We start from the raw sequence: 17159 nt of genomic DNA on the forward strand, positions 1-17159 counted from the left end.
TATATATATATATATATATATAGCCATATTTCCTTGAATCGTGCGTATACATTTTCATATCTTAAAATAAAAAATATTTCATAAATCTTGTGTAACATCGTATTTATTGTTAACTTAAATGCGCATGGTTAACAATAAAGATTTTCATCATTAGACTGTGAATTTTTATGCATCTATGGGAAATTTAAAGGTGCAAAAATGCATACAACATGTAAATATATATATATATATATATATTAATAGATGAAATAAATTTCTATTTGTAGGTTCTATCTTTTTAGTTATGTTCGTGAAAACATAAAAATGTACAAAACTCTGTATTCTATTTATCATATTTTATGACATACATGTTCTAGATTGTTTATACATGTTTCGATTTGAAAATTGGAATATTACGAATTAGAAATCGCACAAGTAACAGAATCGATCACGATAGGAGCATCGAGAGTATCGTATCACCTTAACCATCGATAAGTATTGTCGATGTTTCACAATCTACCTAGCACACAGCATACGCAATAATTGCTTTAGATTTTAGATCATCTTGGACGGAATGATCGGATCGCGCAATCGTTGACAACTTTTTCGTAAGCACATCGATGTTTTAAGTCATGTTAACGTTTGGTTTGTGATTACGCGAAGAAATAATACATAATATGAACATATTGTAACAGGTAAAAAGATATGATTACTCTTATGTAAACTGACTGGTAGCTTTTATATTGTTTCACATTCGGTACAATTGCACGTACGGTAACTTAGCAGTATGTTAGGAGTAAATTTCTTCGAAGATAAACAAATCCTTATTCATATAAAAAGTCGATCAAGATATTCGTCTGTAATAAATTGAAATATAGATTCCTGTAACAGAAATGATCAAGATCTTATTTTTTAGTATTATTTAAATCTCACCACTCAATGTATATATTCAGCTTATTGTTATGGATACACACTGTACGTATATACCTATGCGTACTAATTGTCAAAAATATAAATTAATCTTAATGTGTTTAATATATGTAGTTCTGTTTATATGCCTGAATTAAAAATATATACATGTATATATTTTATCGAATTTTATATTTAAAGTTTAATATGAGAATATCTTGTTCTTTATATTACAGCTGAGGAACAAATGATATGTATAAGATATTTATACAAACCTTGCATACCTAGTTATTTAATTAATATTAATGTTAAATCAATATTAAAATCCCAGAGACAAAGAGACAATTAGTTAGTATGTATGTACTAATACCAAGAATCTATAGAATAAGATTTGGATTTAAATATTGGAAGATGTTTATTATAGCAACGTGTCAGTAGACAATTTAAATTTCTATCTGAATGATTATATATAAATCAACACAATTTATCACGCTATAAAAATATACGATATAAAAGCATAACATGGCAGGGAATGGGTCTATCATAATACCAAACATAAAACAATTACATGAGAATGATCATGTATCTACTACAAATGTAGATTACTCTAGCATTAGAGGAAAGGTAGGTTCCATGATACTTTATTTCAATAACATATAATTTTATGATAATAATGAATTACAATTGATTTCAGAATGTTTTAGTTAGTCCATCGGAGGATCAATACGAATTGTTACTTAGACGCTTAAGAGAGAGAGTTCAAGATGGTGGCAGTGAAACAATTTTTGATATTGGTATCGGCGAAGGTTTGTATAATAACTTTTTCGAAGTTTATATTTATAACTCTTAAACGTTTATATTTAAAAAAATATTTATAATTTATCTTATCCTAGATGGTTCAGAAGATGGTTTAAAAGAAGATGAATACGAAGCATCCGTTGCTACGTTACAGTCTCTTGCTGCAACATTAGAAGCAGACTGTGTACTTCTGCGTCAAAGTAAAGTAGATCAAGGTCTTATAGGACAATATCTGGTGCGGAGACGGTTAGATAGGCAGGATTTCCTAGAGATCAGGTTTATATTTTAAATAATGTACATAAGGATAAAATAAATGTAATGCTGTTAGAGAAACTTAGTTTAACAGATTTTAATTAAAGAGTGGCTGTTGTTGGCAATGTTGATGCTGGAAAATCAACACTTTTGGGTGTATTGACACACGGAGAGCTCGATAATGGTCGAGGCTTAGCGCGTCAAAAATTATTTCGACATAAACACGAAGCCGAAACAGGACGTACTAGTTCCGTTGGAAACGACATTCTCGGATTTGATAGCGTTGGTATGAAAGAAGATTGATGTGCCAAGTGTTAAATGTTATATCTTTATATTATGTATATTGTAATATATGTATGTATGATAAACACATATCTTGCATCTAGGTAATGTAGTAAATAAACCAGAGCATGGATCCCTGGATTGGGTTAAAATATGCGAGAAGTCGTCTAAAGTTATTACATTCATTGATCTTGCTGGACATGAAAGATATTTAAAAACAACTGTTTTTGGAATGACAGGACATGCCCCTGACTTTGGTAAAACCTTTTGATAATGTTATTTAAAAAATATCTATGTACGTGTATCTTAATGCATAAACGTTTAATATTTAGGTATGTTAATGGTTGGAGCAAATGCTGGTATTGTTGGAATGACAAAGGAACATCTAGGTTTAGCTTTAGCTCTGTCGGTTCCAGTATTTGTTGTAGTTACGAAAATTGACATGTGTCCACCAAATATATTACAAGAAAATTTAAGGCTGTTAATAAGGATCTTAAAGTCCCCGGGTTGTAGGAAAGTACCCGTTACGGTAAAAACGCCTGATGATGTTGTCGTTAGCGCTACTAATTTTGTATCAGAACGGTCAGCTTTTATTTTTGTACAATATTATATTATCCTTCTATGAATATACAAATATTTCATTTATTAATATATTTATACAGATTATGTCCTATTTTTCAAGTATCGAACGTAACAGGAGAAAATTTGAATCTTCTCAAGATGTTTCTAAATTTATTAACTGCAAGAATGATTAGTCATGAAGATGAACCAGCGGAATTCCAAATAGATGATACATACTCAGTGCCAGTTAGTATTTTATAACATATATTAGAAGTCTTAGCTGTAGAACGAAAAATTTTCTTCATTTTATACTCCTGTACCCTTCCAGGGAGTTGGTACCGTAGTTTCTGGCACAACATTGAAAGGTGTCATTAAGCTAAACGACACTCTATTATTAGGACCTGATCCTTTAGGTCGTTTTATTCCAATCGCAGTAAAAAGTATACACAGGAAGAGAATGCCTGTTCGTGAAGTGAGAGGTGGTCAAACTGCTAGTTTTGCATTGAAAAAAATTAAAAGATCACAAATTAGAAAAGGTATGGTAATGGTTGCACAAGCATTAAATCCTCAGGCTTCTTGGGAATTTGAGGGGGAAATTCTTGTACTACATCATCCTACAACAATAAGTTCTTGTTACCAAGCAATGGGTAATTCTCTTTTTCTATCTGAACCTTTTAATTATTCAAATTCATTGTGTTTTTATGCTTAAAATTATTTAAAATCATTTTCAGTACATTGTGGAAGCATAAGGCAGACAGCGTCCATAATTTCTATGTCGCAAGATTGTTTAAGAACAGGAGACAAAGCTTTAGTACGTTTTAGATTTATAAAGCATCCCGAATATATCAAACCAGGACAAAGAATAGTATTTAGAGAAGGGCGTACTAAAGCAGTGGGCAATGTAGTGAAACTTATTCCATATTCTAGTACCACAGTCATACAAACATGTAGAGCCAATAAACCAAATAAAACATCTCAAAATCGACAGAGCTCATCATCTACGATACAAGTATGTAATAAAGATATTTTTCTCGTGCGGAAATATCAGAATTTTGGGTAATGTTAAATTATTATTTGTCCATTAGCCATTAGATGCAACCGAAACAAATTCTTCATTAGAAGGACAGACATCAAAGCAAGAAAATTTGCTTCAAAAATCTAATAAACGACAAAATAAAAAAGGTAGAGGACGAAAAGGAGGACGATCTCATAATACTGTAAATAGTATTATTCAACCACTGTCAGAACAAAATCCTCCTACGAAACTGTGAACTGTGTCTATGTACAAAGCACTTAAACATGTGTGTGTGTGTGTGTGTGTGTGTGTGTGTGTGTGTGTGTGTGTGTGTGTGTGTGTGTGTGTGTGTGTGTGTGTGTGTGTGTGTGTGTGTGTGTGTGTACATGTACATACACATCCTATATATAGAGCTTATTTTGCAACTTTCGAAAATTAATAACAAACATCTTTTTATTCATAAGAGATCGTTGTTTTTTTAATAATGTAAATTCAAACGAAATTTACAGATATTTTTTAGTTAATTTTCGAGAACTGTAAAGAGAGTATACTGTTTATATATAAAACATATTATTTTATATATAAACATATATTATTTTAGTAGTTATTTATATTAAAACATATATAAAATTATAACGTATAATAATGACAATTTTATGTAGTCTGGGGTTACTTGTATCCTTAAGGATCGTGATTTTTGACCTTGAAGTATAAAAGTAACCCCTGAACTGTTTCATATAACGCACATCGTGCTCTCAACCCTATTAGAGTACAAATCGTCTTTCACATTTTGATTAAATTATCAAAAATATAGAAATGTCGTTTTTAGAACGATAAAATGACAAAATATACGTTGTTATTCATAAAGTGTTTTATTTTTATAAACACAAGTGTATCTTAAAATAGTATTAAGTAAATATAATCTATATATATATATATATATATATCTGTTTCTTTTACTACTATCGAGCACCTATATCGTAACTGTTAATGCCTTTTTGAAATTTTATCAAAAGTATATTCAGATGTTCTTTCCTCGTGATATGATAATATTTGTGCTTATTATGATAAAATTTCGAAAAAATTATTAATTTTTCGAATATAGCATCGTACTCTTATAAATGATGTATTAGAAATATTTATCTATTGTAATATATTTGCTGTAGTTGTAATATAAAATTCATTTTTATGCGTGTGAAAAGAAGAAGATTCTTACAGAAAAAATATAAAATAACATTAGATATGCAGCATATGAAATTATATTGTGTAAAATTTTTATATTAAATACACTGTAGCACATCCAAGAAAGATCTTTTCAACAGAAAGAAAATGTAAGCTAATGACAGAACAAGTGTTGGTTAAAAAATAAAAATATTGAATGAGAATATATGGAGAATATATGAATTAGTAATATGAAAGGGAGTTTAAGATGATAAAAGAAATATTAACAATATCACATTTAATAATAACAAAATGGATAGAAAGGAAACGGAGGAAAAATATAAGATGTATAATTTACTAAATTATTAATTAGTTATTATTAACTAATACAAATCATATTGTAGATGTACTAGTAAAAGTTCTCATGAAACATGATATATGTACATATTATTTCCATTTTCATTCATTGTACTATGAAAAAAAATAACAGAAATATAGAAGTAAGATTCGAATTTGTTTTTATACTAAATGGAATAATAAATGTAAAAAATTAAATGTTCATATTTTTTATTACCTTTTTATACGGCCATTGTTACAAGTGTAATTTTTTCTAACTAAATCAAGTCTAGAATAATAAACTATAGCTATATCATTTTTACAAAGTCTAATAAAACTTTCTTTGTCTTCTGATTTTTGTTGTCACTATACCTTAAATATATACAAGGACTACTTTGGTGGATTTTTCTTCATTTCATCTTTACCTCCTTGCAACTTTTGTCTAAATGTATTTGTAAACAGTTTTAATTGCTTGGCAAATTTTTCACGATCAAAAGGTAAATGATTACCATGTGTTCTACTCCGAAGTATTAAATACGCTACAAATCGTGCAGACTCCCTAATTGGTTTTGTATTTGCTAATTTCTCGATTAATTTTTCATTACGCATCAAATATGTAAATAACATGCGCAAGAAGCCCATGCTGATATAAATTGCTTTTACTTAAATAAACAAAATTATTTATACTTTTGGAACTTCAAATGTACACATGTTACGATATTTCAATAAAAGCTCTCTTTTAAGCCTAAGTTGTTTACGTAGAGTTTCAAGTTTTTGCAACTGTTCTTCTTTACTGTATTCTATTCCTGGCAATCTTCTGATCTATAAAATATGAAAACTATGCATTGTAAATACAGCATACGGTCTAAGTATTTATATAAAAAAAAATTATTTTTACCCTGAAAGTAAAAGAAATTTTCATAGTATTTTACCTGTGCCCTTGCAGAATCTAATTTCTTCTGAAGCTCTAATATTTTATGACTTGTATCTTGTGACTCTTTAGCTTTCTGTGTAGTGTCATGTGGATCTTTCTCAACGCTAAAAATAAATTAAATATACACGTAACATAAACATTGTGAAATAAAATTTTTATACTCTATATCTATGTTAACAGATTTTATTTGAAATATGTTTATTTTAAAAGGATTTTAATACATATACGTATTGTATATAATTTCTATATAACTACAACACATAAACTTGGTAGTACATCAATGTTTTAATATACTGATGAAATGATCTCTCTATTTTATTGTTATCATTCACACCATAACAGATTAAAAAATATTTTTGTACATGTATAATTTTTATATTATTTATAAATATAAACAAAGTATTGTCTCAAAAGATAATCTCAGGATTTAAAATGTATACAGTGTGTCTAAAAAGAAAAAAGAATAACATTGAGTAAATAAAACGATAAAGGTTAAAATTTTTATTTTGAAGGAAAGTCAATTGATGAGTATCATTATCTTAACTATGAAGTTATTAAAATATACGAACCTCCGAATTATTTCATATATAAGTGGCAATATTTCAATATCCAAATCATCCACTGTAAATTGTGAGCGTAAAGCACCTTCCTCCGATAATTCCGATTCCATTATAACATTTTGATCAAGCATAAGTAATGCATTATAATTATAACATTTTGTGTACATTCTATGACAACACAGCCGCGTTCATATGGCTTCGATCACAATCTTTTGCAAAAACCCTATCGTTAAGTGGGTGTCGGCCTTAAATAGTAACTTTTAAGTTGTAACCAATTTTCACGAGGTTCACTTGGAACCAAGTTCAGTTTGGTTCTTCCTGTTCACTTCTTTCTCGTTCAGCATCTACAAGGCCCGCAAGGTAATATATATTTGATACTAATCTATCTTAATCTTGAAGTATCCAAACGTATATCCTTCATTCTCTCATTTTGTATCATTTAAAATTATTAAACAAGCTTATACAAGTATTATTTTTGTATTTAACAAATATTTTTGTTTATTATTGATAGCCAGTATGGGACGCCGACCAGCCAGATGGTACGTATTATATGTATTTATTTCCTTTATTAATGCTTAAGTTAAATATGCAAATATTATCGCCTCTTATACTTATATATATTGTATAAAGTTGTAAGTTATGAAGCTTATAATAACCTCTTGTGATGGTGTAGAAGGAGGTTATGTGTGTTCTTGCATTTCTATTGGTAAATTCTACGTTATATTTATAATGTTAATGCTTGTAAACACTTTTTATACGAATTATACCTATATTTTTCTTTGTAGTTACCGATATTGCAAAAACAAACCATATCCCAAATCAAGGTTCTGTAGAGGTGTGCCTGATCCAAAGATTCGTATCTTTGATCTTGGAAAAAAGAAAGCCTCTGTGGAAGATTTTCCATTATGTGTGCACTTGGTATCAGATGAATATGAACAGCTTAGTTCCGAGGCCCTTGAAGCTGGACGTATTTGTGCAAATAAGTACATGGTGAAAAACGCTGGAAAAGACCAGTTTCATATCCGTATGAGACTCCACCCATTCCATGTTATCCGGATTAATAAAATGTTATCATGTGCTGGAGCTGATAGGTATATAAGCAATCCGTTGTATTTTATCAAACAACTAATATTATAATTTAGATTTATGCTTAGCAAGTTACAACTTAAATTTTCTATATATTGTTCGTTAGTATATTATATTAATAATATAGTATGTTTGAATAAATATTCTGTTTTATACTTTTCAAGGCTCCAAACAGGAATGCGAGGTGCCTTTGGTAAACCACAAGGTACTGTAGCCAGGGTACACATTGGACAGCCAATTATGAGTGTACGTTCATCTGATCGTCATAAGGCTGCTGTAGTTGAGGCATTGCGACGTGCCAAATTCAAATTCCCGGGTCGACAAAAAATTTATGTTTCAAAGAAATGGGGCTTTACGAAATATGACCGCGCTGAATATGAAGAACTGAAAGCAGCCGGCCGATTAGCTCCAGATGGATGCAATGTGAAATATTTGCCAGAACATGGGCCTCTTGAAGAATGGAAAAAATTTAGAAAAGTTCTTGCTGCTGCTTAACCGAAACAATTTTTTGAAATTTTGATTTCATTAAACAGATTGAAAACAAGTACATGTGTTATTAATCTCGTAATTTTTGTAATATAATTATGGTATTTGTAGAGGATTGATAGTTACAATAAAGAGAACTGGCTATACTCGTAGATACTGCTCGATATGACTAACTCGCTTGCGATCGCGTCCGTTTATTTGTACTGGTCGGGGGAGGGTCGAAAAGTTCAAATTCGCCTTTGTTCGACGGATGCATCTAGCGGCGACATTGTTTTGCCGGGAGTTTATTTATTATTACATTACGTGTTTGATAACGATATTGATACTCCGAGGCAAAACAACATGATTTGAATTGTCCTCTAACTCGTGTGCCGCTACATATTCATATTACACTGACTGACTCTGATTGTTATTTATTTATTAGCTTCTTAAAGTTAAATTTTATACGTCTATTTAGTATTTCATTTACTTAAATATAGCTATTTCAAATATTAGCTTTATTAATTATTAATTCAAAATAACTTTTGAACCAATGGGCTGCTAGGCTAAAAGCTATCATATTTCGTCTTTATTCATCGAGTATCAGACGATGCGAAAAATGTTAGAAAGAAGGAATGACGTCCAGAAACGAAGTTTAACCAAACTTTTGTCAAGAAATGATATGGTTACGTGCAACTTTTAAATAATAAGTTTTCATGCTAGATTTCTAACCAATAATTACAAACGTAAACAATTTTAATTTATAATTTATAATGTCATATTTACAATTTACAATCAGAATTTTAAGGAAATATGTGCATTCTTACATTGTAAAACTTAATTAAATACATTTTATTTTTTTCTCTTTAGAAGACATAATTAGATATCATCTGATGATATTTATTTCAATGTGAATGACATGTAATATCCGCGTCATTTTCATTTTCCGTGTTTTGAATCTCGTCATCAATATCTATATCACATATTCCGCGACTATGAGTATCAAGTGCCTCTGTACTAGTTGCTGCATCTAATAATGGAGATAATTTCTCTGCCTCGCTGTCTTCATCTTGTCCTTGCCCCTGTAAATACTAATTTATTTGGACGACGTAGTAAAAATCTGCATATTTTCAATATTTTGTTAAAAGTGCTAAGTAACGAAAAAATATTGGAAATTGGACATCAGGAGATTACCTCGTAAAGAGAAACTGGTTGTTTTTCATTAACAAGTCTAAGGGTATCTCGTGATCGTAATACTGCCTTTTCCCGTAAATGCCCGGAGTTTTTCATCCTCATTGCTGGAGATCGGCTATGTAAATCTTTCTGTGATCCTGAATGTTCATCTCTGGCTAACAAGACAGACATTCGAAATTCCGGGGTAGGGCATGTAGTACCACTTGTTCTTGCAGATACATCTCCATCTTTTGAAGATACATGTTTCGATACAGGTGTACGTTCTATAGATCTTTTAAATAGCATGTGAATTACAATTTAAATCGATTATACTAACATAAACTAAACGTAAATTTAAAAATTCAAGTAATATAATATTTTACCTATTTAATGCTTCAGCTGCTTGAATCGCACTGGCTGTATCTGTATCAGGAGTGTCTGGAGATTCTGGCGCAAGAACAGCAGTTCTTGGAATATATGGACCATTCAAAGCTTCTATTAACGATACAGCTTCGTATCCAGCTGGTATATTTTCACAACTTCCCTGAAAAAGGATTTAACATTTCTTTTATCAGATAAAAAGGCAGTTTATTGTTTTCAATTAAATTTTACAACAAACTGTACCGAAATAGAGTAAGATATAAAGATGATAAACATATATCTAAACATATGTGCACATAACACTGACACGTATTTTGATAATTACTTGTATGAATAAATAAATATTGACCTCTGGTAATGGTGGATTTGATATAATTGCTCCAGTTGCTTTCTGTAGAGCTTTAATTTGAAGGAGAGCTCTGAAAGGGGCCCGACATATTGGACAATTGTTCGCTTGATATCGAAGAGAATCTGCACAGCTATTGCATAGGCATAGATGCCTACACGGTAATATTAAAGTATCTCGCACGTCACACATACAAATAACACATTCTGATCCATTATCATCTGTATCTTCATCACTACCTTGTTGCTGAAAAATAAATTGACGTGAAACGAATATAAAATAAGAAATTCTGGGTATATATTATTATTTTATACCTTTGCATTTTCGGCGTTTTTATTTTCAATTCCATATATTTCTTGAAGCAAGTAACAAAGGCCATCAACATAAAGCTTTTGTTTAAGAGCTTTTAATACGTATGTTCCATCCGAATGTTTTTCAACAACTGCTATAGTTGTATGAGATTGTTTTGGTTCGTCTGAGCCTTCTTCTGCTACACAATGGATTGCTATTGGAATTATCTATAAGTAATTATAATGATGAACAAAAAATAATTTCAAAGTTTTATAAATATAATATATAGATACTTCAAACGTACATACTTCCCTGTCAGCATTGTACAATAAATCTTCCTTGCTGTAGGCAGTTGGATCAAACATATGTGACGTTTGAGAGAATAACTGATTGGCACCTTTCTTATAATAATATGTCTCAGAATTCATAGATGGATCCCTTGGTATGTATCTACAAATAATACTTTTCATTATATATAACACTGCGCATAATATGTAAAATTTGTACGTAAAATTTATTACATACGTGGCTCCTTTTGTTGTTATTTCTTCGGTGCAAAAATAATATATTGTGATTGCACATCTTACATCGCAATCAAATGTAAATTCAATATTATAGCGATTTGATTTCTTGTCTATATCACCATCTCCATAATGTTTAACACTATGACACTGAGGTGAAGTGGAAGTTTGATCAACATTACGAACCAATCTTAATGATTCTCTTCTTATATTTACTAAGCTTTTCAACGTTTTAGTAGGATCATTAGCTTGTGGTGGAGGATATGGAAACTAAGGTAAAATTAAGTGAAGTGTTAAAAATAATTTTTTGAGAACTGTATGTATACATTGTATAATACTGTAATAATATCATATCTTACAGGTGTTGGGCGACTTCCTAAAAAATTCAAATCAGCATTTTCTCCAAAAAGGTAGGCTTCTGGTTGAGGTGTATCAAACCGTTCACCACCCATTATGAAATGACTACCAAAATAACTTCCTAATGAATAAAATTTATTAAATAAAATACAAAACATTTTCTAATACATGATATGTATTTTAATATGTAATTTATTAAAATAAGAATAATTTAATTCATATATTTTAATATCTTGCTTATGGCTATATGATGATGATAATATAAAAATATTCTCAAAATAACATAAACAAACCCGAACGAGGAGGATATTTGTATGCATGATTTGAAACAATATCAACTTCTTCTACACCAGCGTTTTGTCGACTTGTTAACGAACCCATTGCTTAATTATATTAAAAATAATTATAAACTGTTGTGCTATAAGGCAAACTTTATCTCGATAGAATTAAGCATATGATGTTTTAGAAATAAATACGTATTACAGGTAATTAACATAAGTCACATCTGTAAGAATGTAAATAAGTTTCTAAAAACGATTATAAATTTGACAAATGATGTGTGCCGTTAACACACTCCTTTATACATAGATGTGTATGTAAAAGGTATGAAATGTATTATATATATCTTTCAGGTTTGCCAAATTTGTCAGTTTACTTATTTATCTGAATTTTATGTTTTAGGTAGTACATTTATTAGAGGAAGTGTTAATACACATTTGTGCGAAAAAATTTATATTTTTTATTTACGAATGAAAACCAAGCTAAAACAATTTGAGAAAAAAGAAAAAAGAAAAAGAAACACGACAGATCTATGTGTATGTTTCTCAGACTGTTAAGATCAACGCGCTATTTCAAACTTGTGATATGTATGTAGTGTAATCTGCAAACTTTATAGTTGACGTTTAATAACGAATAAGCATTCATGTTACGTCGGTATACAACATGGATTCTAATAGCCCTTTAATATTTGTAATAAACGTTTGATACAATTTATGTAATTGAAATCAAGAAAACATATTAGAATCAGCAAAGGATAAACGAATAATGGAATATAATACCACGGTTTTGTGCAATATTGGTAGTTTGGCATTAAATTTTGAGAAACATAGCCAAATTTTTTAATGAATGCAAGAAGTTAGAACAATAGCAAAACAAAGAAATATGAATTATATACGTATTATAACTATGCGATAGTATTTATGTAATACACGAATGTATAAAGTGTAAATAACTTTTTACCATCATGAAATTCAACGAAAAGGAACTTGCCGAGGCAAGTAATGGCCCCGCTGATATTGAAGGCCGTTTAAATCATAAACGAGCACATAAATCAGGTTAGTCTTTAGTTAAGAGTTGTTTACATTTATTTGAGAGAATATCATACTCATCAACTTACTAGCTTCAATTACCTATAACCTATAAATTCCCTTACAAATATTTATTTTTTTCATACCTATTTTCTGATATTCATATCATTTGGATTTTAGGATTCAAAGAAAAGTGGTTTAAATTAAGATGCAATTTATTGTTTTATTTTAACATCAACGAATTAGGACAGATTGACACTAGGCAACCAGCAGGTGTAATTATTTTGGAAAATTATAGTATTAACCTTGATGCTGCATCGGAAGGTGTATTCGCATTTAGCATAGCATTTAGAGACGAATATGAAAAGAGACATGTCCTAAGTGGTCGTTCAGAATCGCAAGTAGAACAATGGGTCAATGCACTTAAACAAGCAAGTTACGAATATTGGAGATTTCGTTTAATAGTGCTTCAAGAAGAGCTATGTAGAAAAACAGGAAAAGATCCATTGCTTATGTATCCACGAAATCAAGGAATTATCAGGGATGAAGCATGGGAACCTGCATCAACTTTCCGATCTCATGTACGCTCTTTTACTACGTCAGTTGTAACATCAACTGCGATAAATACAGTAACAAAGGAAATGAATTTGATTGAATTTTAAATTAGTTAATTCAATTACAGTTGTTTTACATTATTCTCTGAAATCTTAGGATTGTTTAAATATATAAAAGTTCAGTAGTGCAATTAAATTCATGACTAAAGAGCAAAAAGTCACTAGTGCAAGTGAATAGTAATTCTTTATTACCACATATTTTCATTAATATCAACAAAATTATATATTTAGTGCACATATATAATCTTCATTATTTATTAGTAAAAATACATCTTATACATGCTTATGTAAAATAACTTTCATAGTATTTTAAGTACCAAAATAATTTGACTATTATAATATACAAAAGTTTCACGAGAATATAACTTTTAAAGAATTTGTATTATAAATGAGTGATGAGCAATTATTTTATTATTGCTCAAACTCTGTATCTCGTGTATAGATTTTTCAAGTATTTATAAACCAAATACTCTTATAATGTGTGCCTATATTATAAACTTTTGATAACTATTAATATATATTTATAATATTAGAATACACATATTTTTTCAAGCATTGTATATAAACAATCTTCAAAGTATCTTTATTTAATTCTTTAATTCTATATTTTAATTTACATTTACAAAATACAAACTTATATTAATTTTATTTTAGTACAAAGTGCATAATATATTCTTATATTATGTATGCATGATTTAAAATGAATTTAATCTGGATAAGAATAATCTATATATTTTAATTCCATGTATATACAATATATATATATATATATATATATATATTATTTTATATTAACATTCTGTGACATCCTTTTTGACATTGTGTCCTAAAAAAATTAAATAAAGAGCTGAGTTTTAAATTTGTATTTAATTAATTATGCTTTCGTAATAAACAGCAAAATATTAATTATTGTATAACATATGTATATAATGTAAACGTATATATCATACATTTCCAATTGTGGTATGTGAAATTTATAAGTAAAATATTGCTCATAAACAAGTTACATTTTAATGTTTCTTAATATTTCAAAAATATGTTGGTACCACTGTTTCCAACTATTCACTACGTGTCAGTTCACATATCCACACGTTCACACGTCATCAAAGTACATAGTTTAGTCCCTGTAAACACACTATAGGTATACGTAATTAATGTTTAACCTAACATGATTTAAACTGACAGTAGTGAAGTTAATTTTATTGATATAATTTATTTGTAAACAACATTTAAGAGAAATCATCAGTTAAAGTAAACGTAAAACAGTACAATGAAACGATTCATTGTTTTTTCTATACTTATAATTTGTGGAATTTTCGATACTTTTGCCGAAACGTGCCAGAAGCCTGAAGTCGTTGCCTCTGCATATGTCACAGAAGATGCAACAATTCTGACAAATGTTGCATTCACAACACAATTTGTGCTTAAGTGTAGTAATGGTGTGAAAGGTATTACCTTATACGCAGAGGTTGATGGTAAATCATTACCAGCTGCCCGATTAAGTTCTGATAACAAATATCAGGTATTGAAATTAAAATCTGTATGCTTGAAATAAATCTTATTAAATTTATAATGAAGTTGAATTTATATCAAATCAGAATCATGTGTAAATTATAAAAACTTAATTGCAATTGAAATAAATTTCAATTTTATAGGTTTCTTGGACAGAAGATGTGAAAAGAGCACGTTCTGGAGAATACAATATAAAATTATATGACGATGAAAGATATGCAGCTATACGTAAAGCATTAAGAAATGGAGAAGATCCAAATAGTGTGAAACCTTTAGTTGTTGTAGTGCTTAGTAATCCAGGCATATATCGCGGCCCTTGGGTTAACTCGGAACTCCTTGCTGTCCTTTTAGCTGCCGTAGTGTCATATTCCGCCTTCTCTTCTAAATTCAAGCTTCTTGCTTAATCATCTTTTATAAATAATAAATTTGTTAAAGTTCTTATGTAAATTAAATATTACTTAAACAAATGGATTTTGTTCCTTTTTAAATATAACTTTGTAATTTAGCTTAACGACAATGCCACATTTATTGTGCAACATCATTTTAAAATTTATTAACATCCATGTATCTTTCTTTTCTTTAATATTAAGAAACCGATATTTTTACTGGGATGTAATTTTTATAGCACCAATTTTTATATTTATAATTTATTTTCTAAAAGTCGAAACAGAGTCAACAAAGTACAGTTAGATATAAAATTCAATACATATTAGAAGCAGGTGGATTTCCAAAAAAGAATTCCCAAGAGGGTGGATGTTTAATATCATTAGTATCATCATTTACTAAATTCAACCAGTCATTCAGTCCTTTAAAAAGCATTAATGCATCAGAAACATTGTCTCCTTCTGAACAATAACAAAACAGTACTGTACAAGGAATCTCCTTTTCTTTAAAATACTCATATAGACCGTTTGCAAATCCACCACCAGGAATGTAATATTGTCTTGTAGATTTTATTGTAATACTTTTCATATGCTTTGTCCAATGTAAGCTCTTAAGAAGTTTTTCATTATTCAATAAAGAATCATCCGAGGTAAGGTACCTTATTCTCCACTCTGACCTATTTGCACACTCATAATCATAACTGCTGGTTAGGATTATTATCTATAAGAATAGTTTTTATATTAACATAACAATCAAACGATTTGACATTTGTAATATTAGTATATATGCATTACACTGCTGTACCTTACTAATTTTCTTTTGTTGAATAAATTGTGCTAGTTCATTAAAGAAGTCATTCGAACTGCCAACATAAGGTGAACGTAATTGTAAAAGAATTATATTATGGCATCCTCCAAGGTAAAAGTCAGCGGTAGTACAAAGAGAAGTAGAATTTTTATTATAAGGATCAAGTCCACATATTGGAAGAAACATAGAATTCCATAAACTTCCAATTTTATGCATGTCCAAGCTAGATATTAATAAATCAATACATAATTGTCCAACGTTTCCAACAGCCACTGACGGAAGTATCAGAGTGTAATTCTCGAGGTTAATTTCATCCGGTATTTTTATCATTTTTACTAAATGTGGATACCTGTTTCATTAATAAAATTTATTAAATAAAGCTTATAACTCATAAAAATATACGACAAAATATTTATACAAACTCAAGATTCAATTTGAAAATTCAAAATTTGCACGTCATGGTAAAGTGATTGTTAAGTTATTATTACTTGTATCGTGTTGCTGTAAAATCCTCTCTTTATGATCATTTATATTTATATATTTTTTTATTGAATAAACATTTTCTATATTTATAATGCGATGTAATTTCAAATAATAACACACTTCACATTACATAGAAATAGTGAAACTATATAAACGTACATAAGAGTTCAAACTTCTATGAAATGATTATTTGACATTTCTGATGTACGTAGATATATACGGTTGGTAGCTCTGTCCTTATAATTTTTAGTTATATCAGGTTATATAGATAATTATTAGCAGAACTTGTAAGTATATACAGTATATTTATACATATAGTAGCGTGGAATATGCATATGTATTTAATATACACTGAACAATATATTATGAGATAATTCTTACAAAGAATTATTTTATAAATTCTGATAAATTTTCTTCTTATTTTCTTACAAACTTATTTATAAAACTTATATAATGAGGTGCAAATTTAAGGAATATTGAAATTTATAAATTAATTACTGAAATTTATAGAGGGCTGTGGTCAATAATGAAAGAATTATAAAAAAGTAAACTAATGATATAATATTTCATATTGAACAAATTTATATCAATTTTGTGTAAATACCGTATAATTTTTATATGACTAATTAAATTTATATGTATAAA

General features: G+C 29.1%; 7 protein-coding genes across 12 annotated transcripts; 4 read left to right on the top strand and 3 right to left on the bottom strand.

Moving 5' to 3' along the window:
- The first annotated feature begins 491 nt into the window (after positions 1–491).
- LOC117232524 (GTP-binding protein 1) lies at positions 492–4103 on the top strand. Of its 2 annotated transcripts, none has more exons than XM_033491922.1 (11): positions 492–674; positions 1125–1512; positions 1583–1694; positions 1782–1962; positions 2046–2224; positions 2325–2477; positions 2553–2802; positions 2883–3027; positions 3110–3428; positions 3513–3790; positions 3867–4103. In XM_033491922.1, the coding sequence occupies exons 2-11, from the start codon at positions 1411–1413 to the stop codon at positions 4050–4052; spliced, it is 1905 nt and encodes a 634-aa protein (XP_033347813.1). In that variant the 5' UTR covers positions 492–674; positions 1125–1410; the 3' UTR covers positions 4053–4103. The 2 variants fall into 2 exon arrangements, with proteins under 2 accessions (XP_033347813.1, XP_033347814.1); XM_033491923.1 differs by having other exon boundaries at positions 492–587; positions 3867–4052.
- Positions 4104–5936: 1833 nt separating this feature from the next.
- On the bottom strand, positions 5937–6969 carry LOC117232499 (mediator of RNA polymerase II transcription subunit 9). Its single transcript, XM_033491875.1, has 3 exons — positions 6797–6969; positions 6226–6331; positions 5937–6115 (listed from the first exon to the last, which is right to left on the bottom strand). The coding sequence occupies exons 1-3, from the start codon at positions 6952–6954 to the stop codon at positions 5975–5977; spliced, it is 405 nt and encodes a 134-aa protein (XP_033347766.1). The 5' UTR covers positions 6955–6969; the 3' UTR covers positions 5937–5974.
- A 90-nt stretch (positions 6970–7059) lies between these two features.
- LOC117232496 (60S ribosomal protein L10) lies at positions 7060–8511 on the top strand. Its single transcript, XM_033491873.1, has 4 exons — positions 7060–7147; positions 7299–7326; positions 7573–7878; positions 8038–8511. The coding sequence occupies exons 2-4, from the start codon at positions 7304–7306 to the stop codon at positions 8366–8368; spliced, it is 660 nt and encodes a 219-aa protein (XP_033347764.1). The 5' UTR covers positions 7060–7147; positions 7299–7303; the 3' UTR covers positions 8369–8511.
- A 683-nt stretch (positions 8512–9194) lies between these two features.
- On the bottom strand, positions 9195–11994 carry LOC117232495 (probable E3 ubiquitin-protein ligase MGRN1). 3 transcript variants are annotated; one of them, XM_033491870.1, is made up of 9 exons: positions 11701–11994; positions 11410–11528; positions 11055–11320; positions 10838–10979; positions 10553–10756; positions 10242–10484; positions 9895–10055; positions 9533–9803; positions 9195–9429 (listed from the first exon to the last, which is right to left on the bottom strand). In XM_033491870.1, exons 1-9 carry the CDS (start codon positions 11786–11788, stop codon positions 9244–9246), a joined length of 1680 nt encoding a protein of 559 aa, XP_033347761.1. In that variant the 5' UTR covers positions 11789–11994; the 3' UTR covers positions 9195–9243. The 3 variants fall into 3 exon arrangements, with proteins under 3 accessions (XP_033347761.1, XP_033347762.1, XP_033347763.1); XM_033491871.1 differs by having other exon boundaries at positions 9195–9420; positions 11701–11992; XM_033491872.1 differs by having other exon boundaries at positions 11410–11524; positions 11701–11825.
- Positions 11995–12247: 253 nt separating this feature from the next.
- On the top strand, positions 12248–13471 carry LOC117232498 (pleckstrin homology domain-containing family J member 1-like). The gene is made up of 2 exons (XM_033491874.1): positions 12248–12741; positions 12895–13471. Exons 1-2 carry the CDS (start codon positions 12651–12653, stop codon positions 13374–13376), a joined length of 573 nt encoding a protein of 190 aa, XP_033347765.1. The 5' UTR covers positions 12248–12650; the 3' UTR covers positions 13377–13471.
- Positions 13472–14414: 943 nt separating this feature from the next.
- LOC117232523 (translocon-associated protein subunit delta) lies at positions 14415–15311 on the top strand. Its single transcript, XM_033491921.1, has 2 exons — positions 14415–14850; positions 14984–15311. The coding sequence occupies exons 1-2, from the start codon at positions 14599–14601 to the stop codon at positions 15242–15244; spliced, it is 513 nt and encodes a 170-aa protein (XP_033347812.1). The 5' UTR covers positions 14415–14598; the 3' UTR covers positions 15245–15311.
- Positions 15312–15479: 168 nt separating this feature from the next.
- Positions 15480–16751, bottom strand: LOC117232522 (proteasome assembly chaperone 2). Of its 3 annotated transcripts, none has more exons than XM_033491919.1 (3): positions 16454–16751; positions 16029–16380; positions 15480–15944 (listed from the first exon to the last, which is right to left on the bottom strand). In XM_033491919.1, exons 2-3 carry the CDS (start codon positions 16359–16361, stop codon positions 15540–15542), a joined length of 738 nt encoding a protein of 245 aa, XP_033347810.1. In that variant the 5' UTR covers positions 16362–16380; positions 16454–16751; the 3' UTR covers positions 15480–15539. The 3 variants fall into 3 exon arrangements, with proteins under 3 accessions (XP_033347810.1, XP_033347811.1, XP_033347809.1); XM_033491920.1 differs by having other exon boundaries at positions 16520–16738; XM_033491918.1 differs by having other exon boundaries at positions 16674–16692.
- Between the last annotated feature and the right edge of the window lie 408 nt (positions 16752–17159).

Source organism: Bombus vosnesenskii, unplaced genomic scaffold (assembly GCF_011952255.1).
Source record: "Bombus vosnesenskii isolate JDL3184/JDL3185 unplaced genomic scaffold, Bvos_JDL3184-5_v1.1 scf7180000013289, whole genome shotgun sequence".
Classification (NCBI taxonomy): Eukaryota; Metazoa; Arthropoda; class Insecta; order Hymenoptera; family Apidae; genus Bombus; species Bombus vosnesenskii.

Excerpts from the sequence above, each read along its gene's own strand:
- LOC117232524 (XM_033491922.1), top strand. The coding sequence starts at position 1,411 with ATGGCAGGGAATGGGTCTATCATAATACCAAACATAAAACAATTACAT. Across the intron at positions 3,429-3,512 it reads TTCTTGTTACCAAGCAATGG|TACATTGTGGAAGCATAAGG; the intron begins GTAATTCTCTTT and ends AATCATTTTCAG. Across the intron at positions 3,791-3,866 it reads GCTCATCATCTACGATACAA|CCATTAGATGCAACCGAAAC; the intron begins GTATGTAATAAA and ends TTTGTCCATTAG.
- LOC117232499 (XM_033491875.1), bottom strand. The coding sequence starts at position 6,954 with ATGTACACAAAATGTTATAATTATAATGCATTACTTATGCTTGATCAA. Across the intron at positions 6,332-6,796 it reads ATATATGAAATAATTCGGAG|CGTTGAGAAAGATCCACATG; the intron begins GTTCGTATATTT and ends ATTTATTTTTAG. Across the intron at positions 6,116-6,225 it reads TAGATTCTGCAAGGGCACAG|ATCAGAAGATTGCCAGGAAT; the intron begins GTAAAATACTAT and ends CATATTTTATAG.
- LOC117232496 (XM_033491873.1), top strand. The coding sequence starts at position 7,304 with ATGGGACGCCGACCAGCCAGATG. Across the intron at positions 7,327-7,572 it reads GGACGCCGACCAGCCAGATG|TTACCGATATTGCAAAAACA; the intron begins GTACGTATTATA and ends TTTTCTTTGTAG. Across the intron at positions 7,879-8,037 it reads TCATGTGCTGGAGCTGATAG|GCTCCAAACAGGAATGCGAG; the intron begins GTATATAAGCAA and ends ATACTTTTCAAG.
- LOC117232495 (XM_033491870.1), bottom strand. The coding sequence starts at position 11,788 with ATGGGTTCGTTAACAAGTCGACAAAACGCTGGTGTAGAAGAAGTTGAT. Across the intron at positions 11,321-11,409 it reads TAGGAAGTCGCCCAACACCT|TTTCCATATCCTCCACCACA; the intron begins GTAAGATATGAT and ends ATTTTACCTTAG. Across the intron at positions 10,485-10,552 it reads AAAACGCCGAAAATGCAAAG|CAACAAGGTAGTGATGAAGA; the intron begins GTATAAAATAAT and ends TTTATTTTTCAG.
- LOC117232498 (XM_033491874.1), top strand. The coding sequence starts at position 12,651 with ATGAAATTCAACGAAAAGGAACTTGCCGAGGCAAGTAATGGCCCCGCT. Across the intron at positions 12,742-12,894 it reads TAAACGAGCACATAAATCAG|GATTCAAAGAAAAGTGGTTT; the intron begins GTTAGTCTTTAG and ends TTTGGATTTTAG.
- LOC117232523 (XM_033491921.1), top strand. The coding sequence starts at position 14,599 with ATGAAACGATTCATTGTTTTTTCTATACTTATAATTTGTGGAATTTTC. Across the intron at positions 14,851-14,983 it reads GTTCTGATAACAAATATCAG|GTTTCTTGGACAGAAGATGT; the intron begins GTATTGAAATTA and ends TCAATTTTATAG.
- LOC117232522 (XM_033491918.1), bottom strand. Across the intron at positions 15,945-16,028 it reads AACAAAAGAAAATTAGTAAG|ATAATAATCCTAACCAGCAG; the intron begins GTACAGCAGTGT and ends CTATTCTTATAG.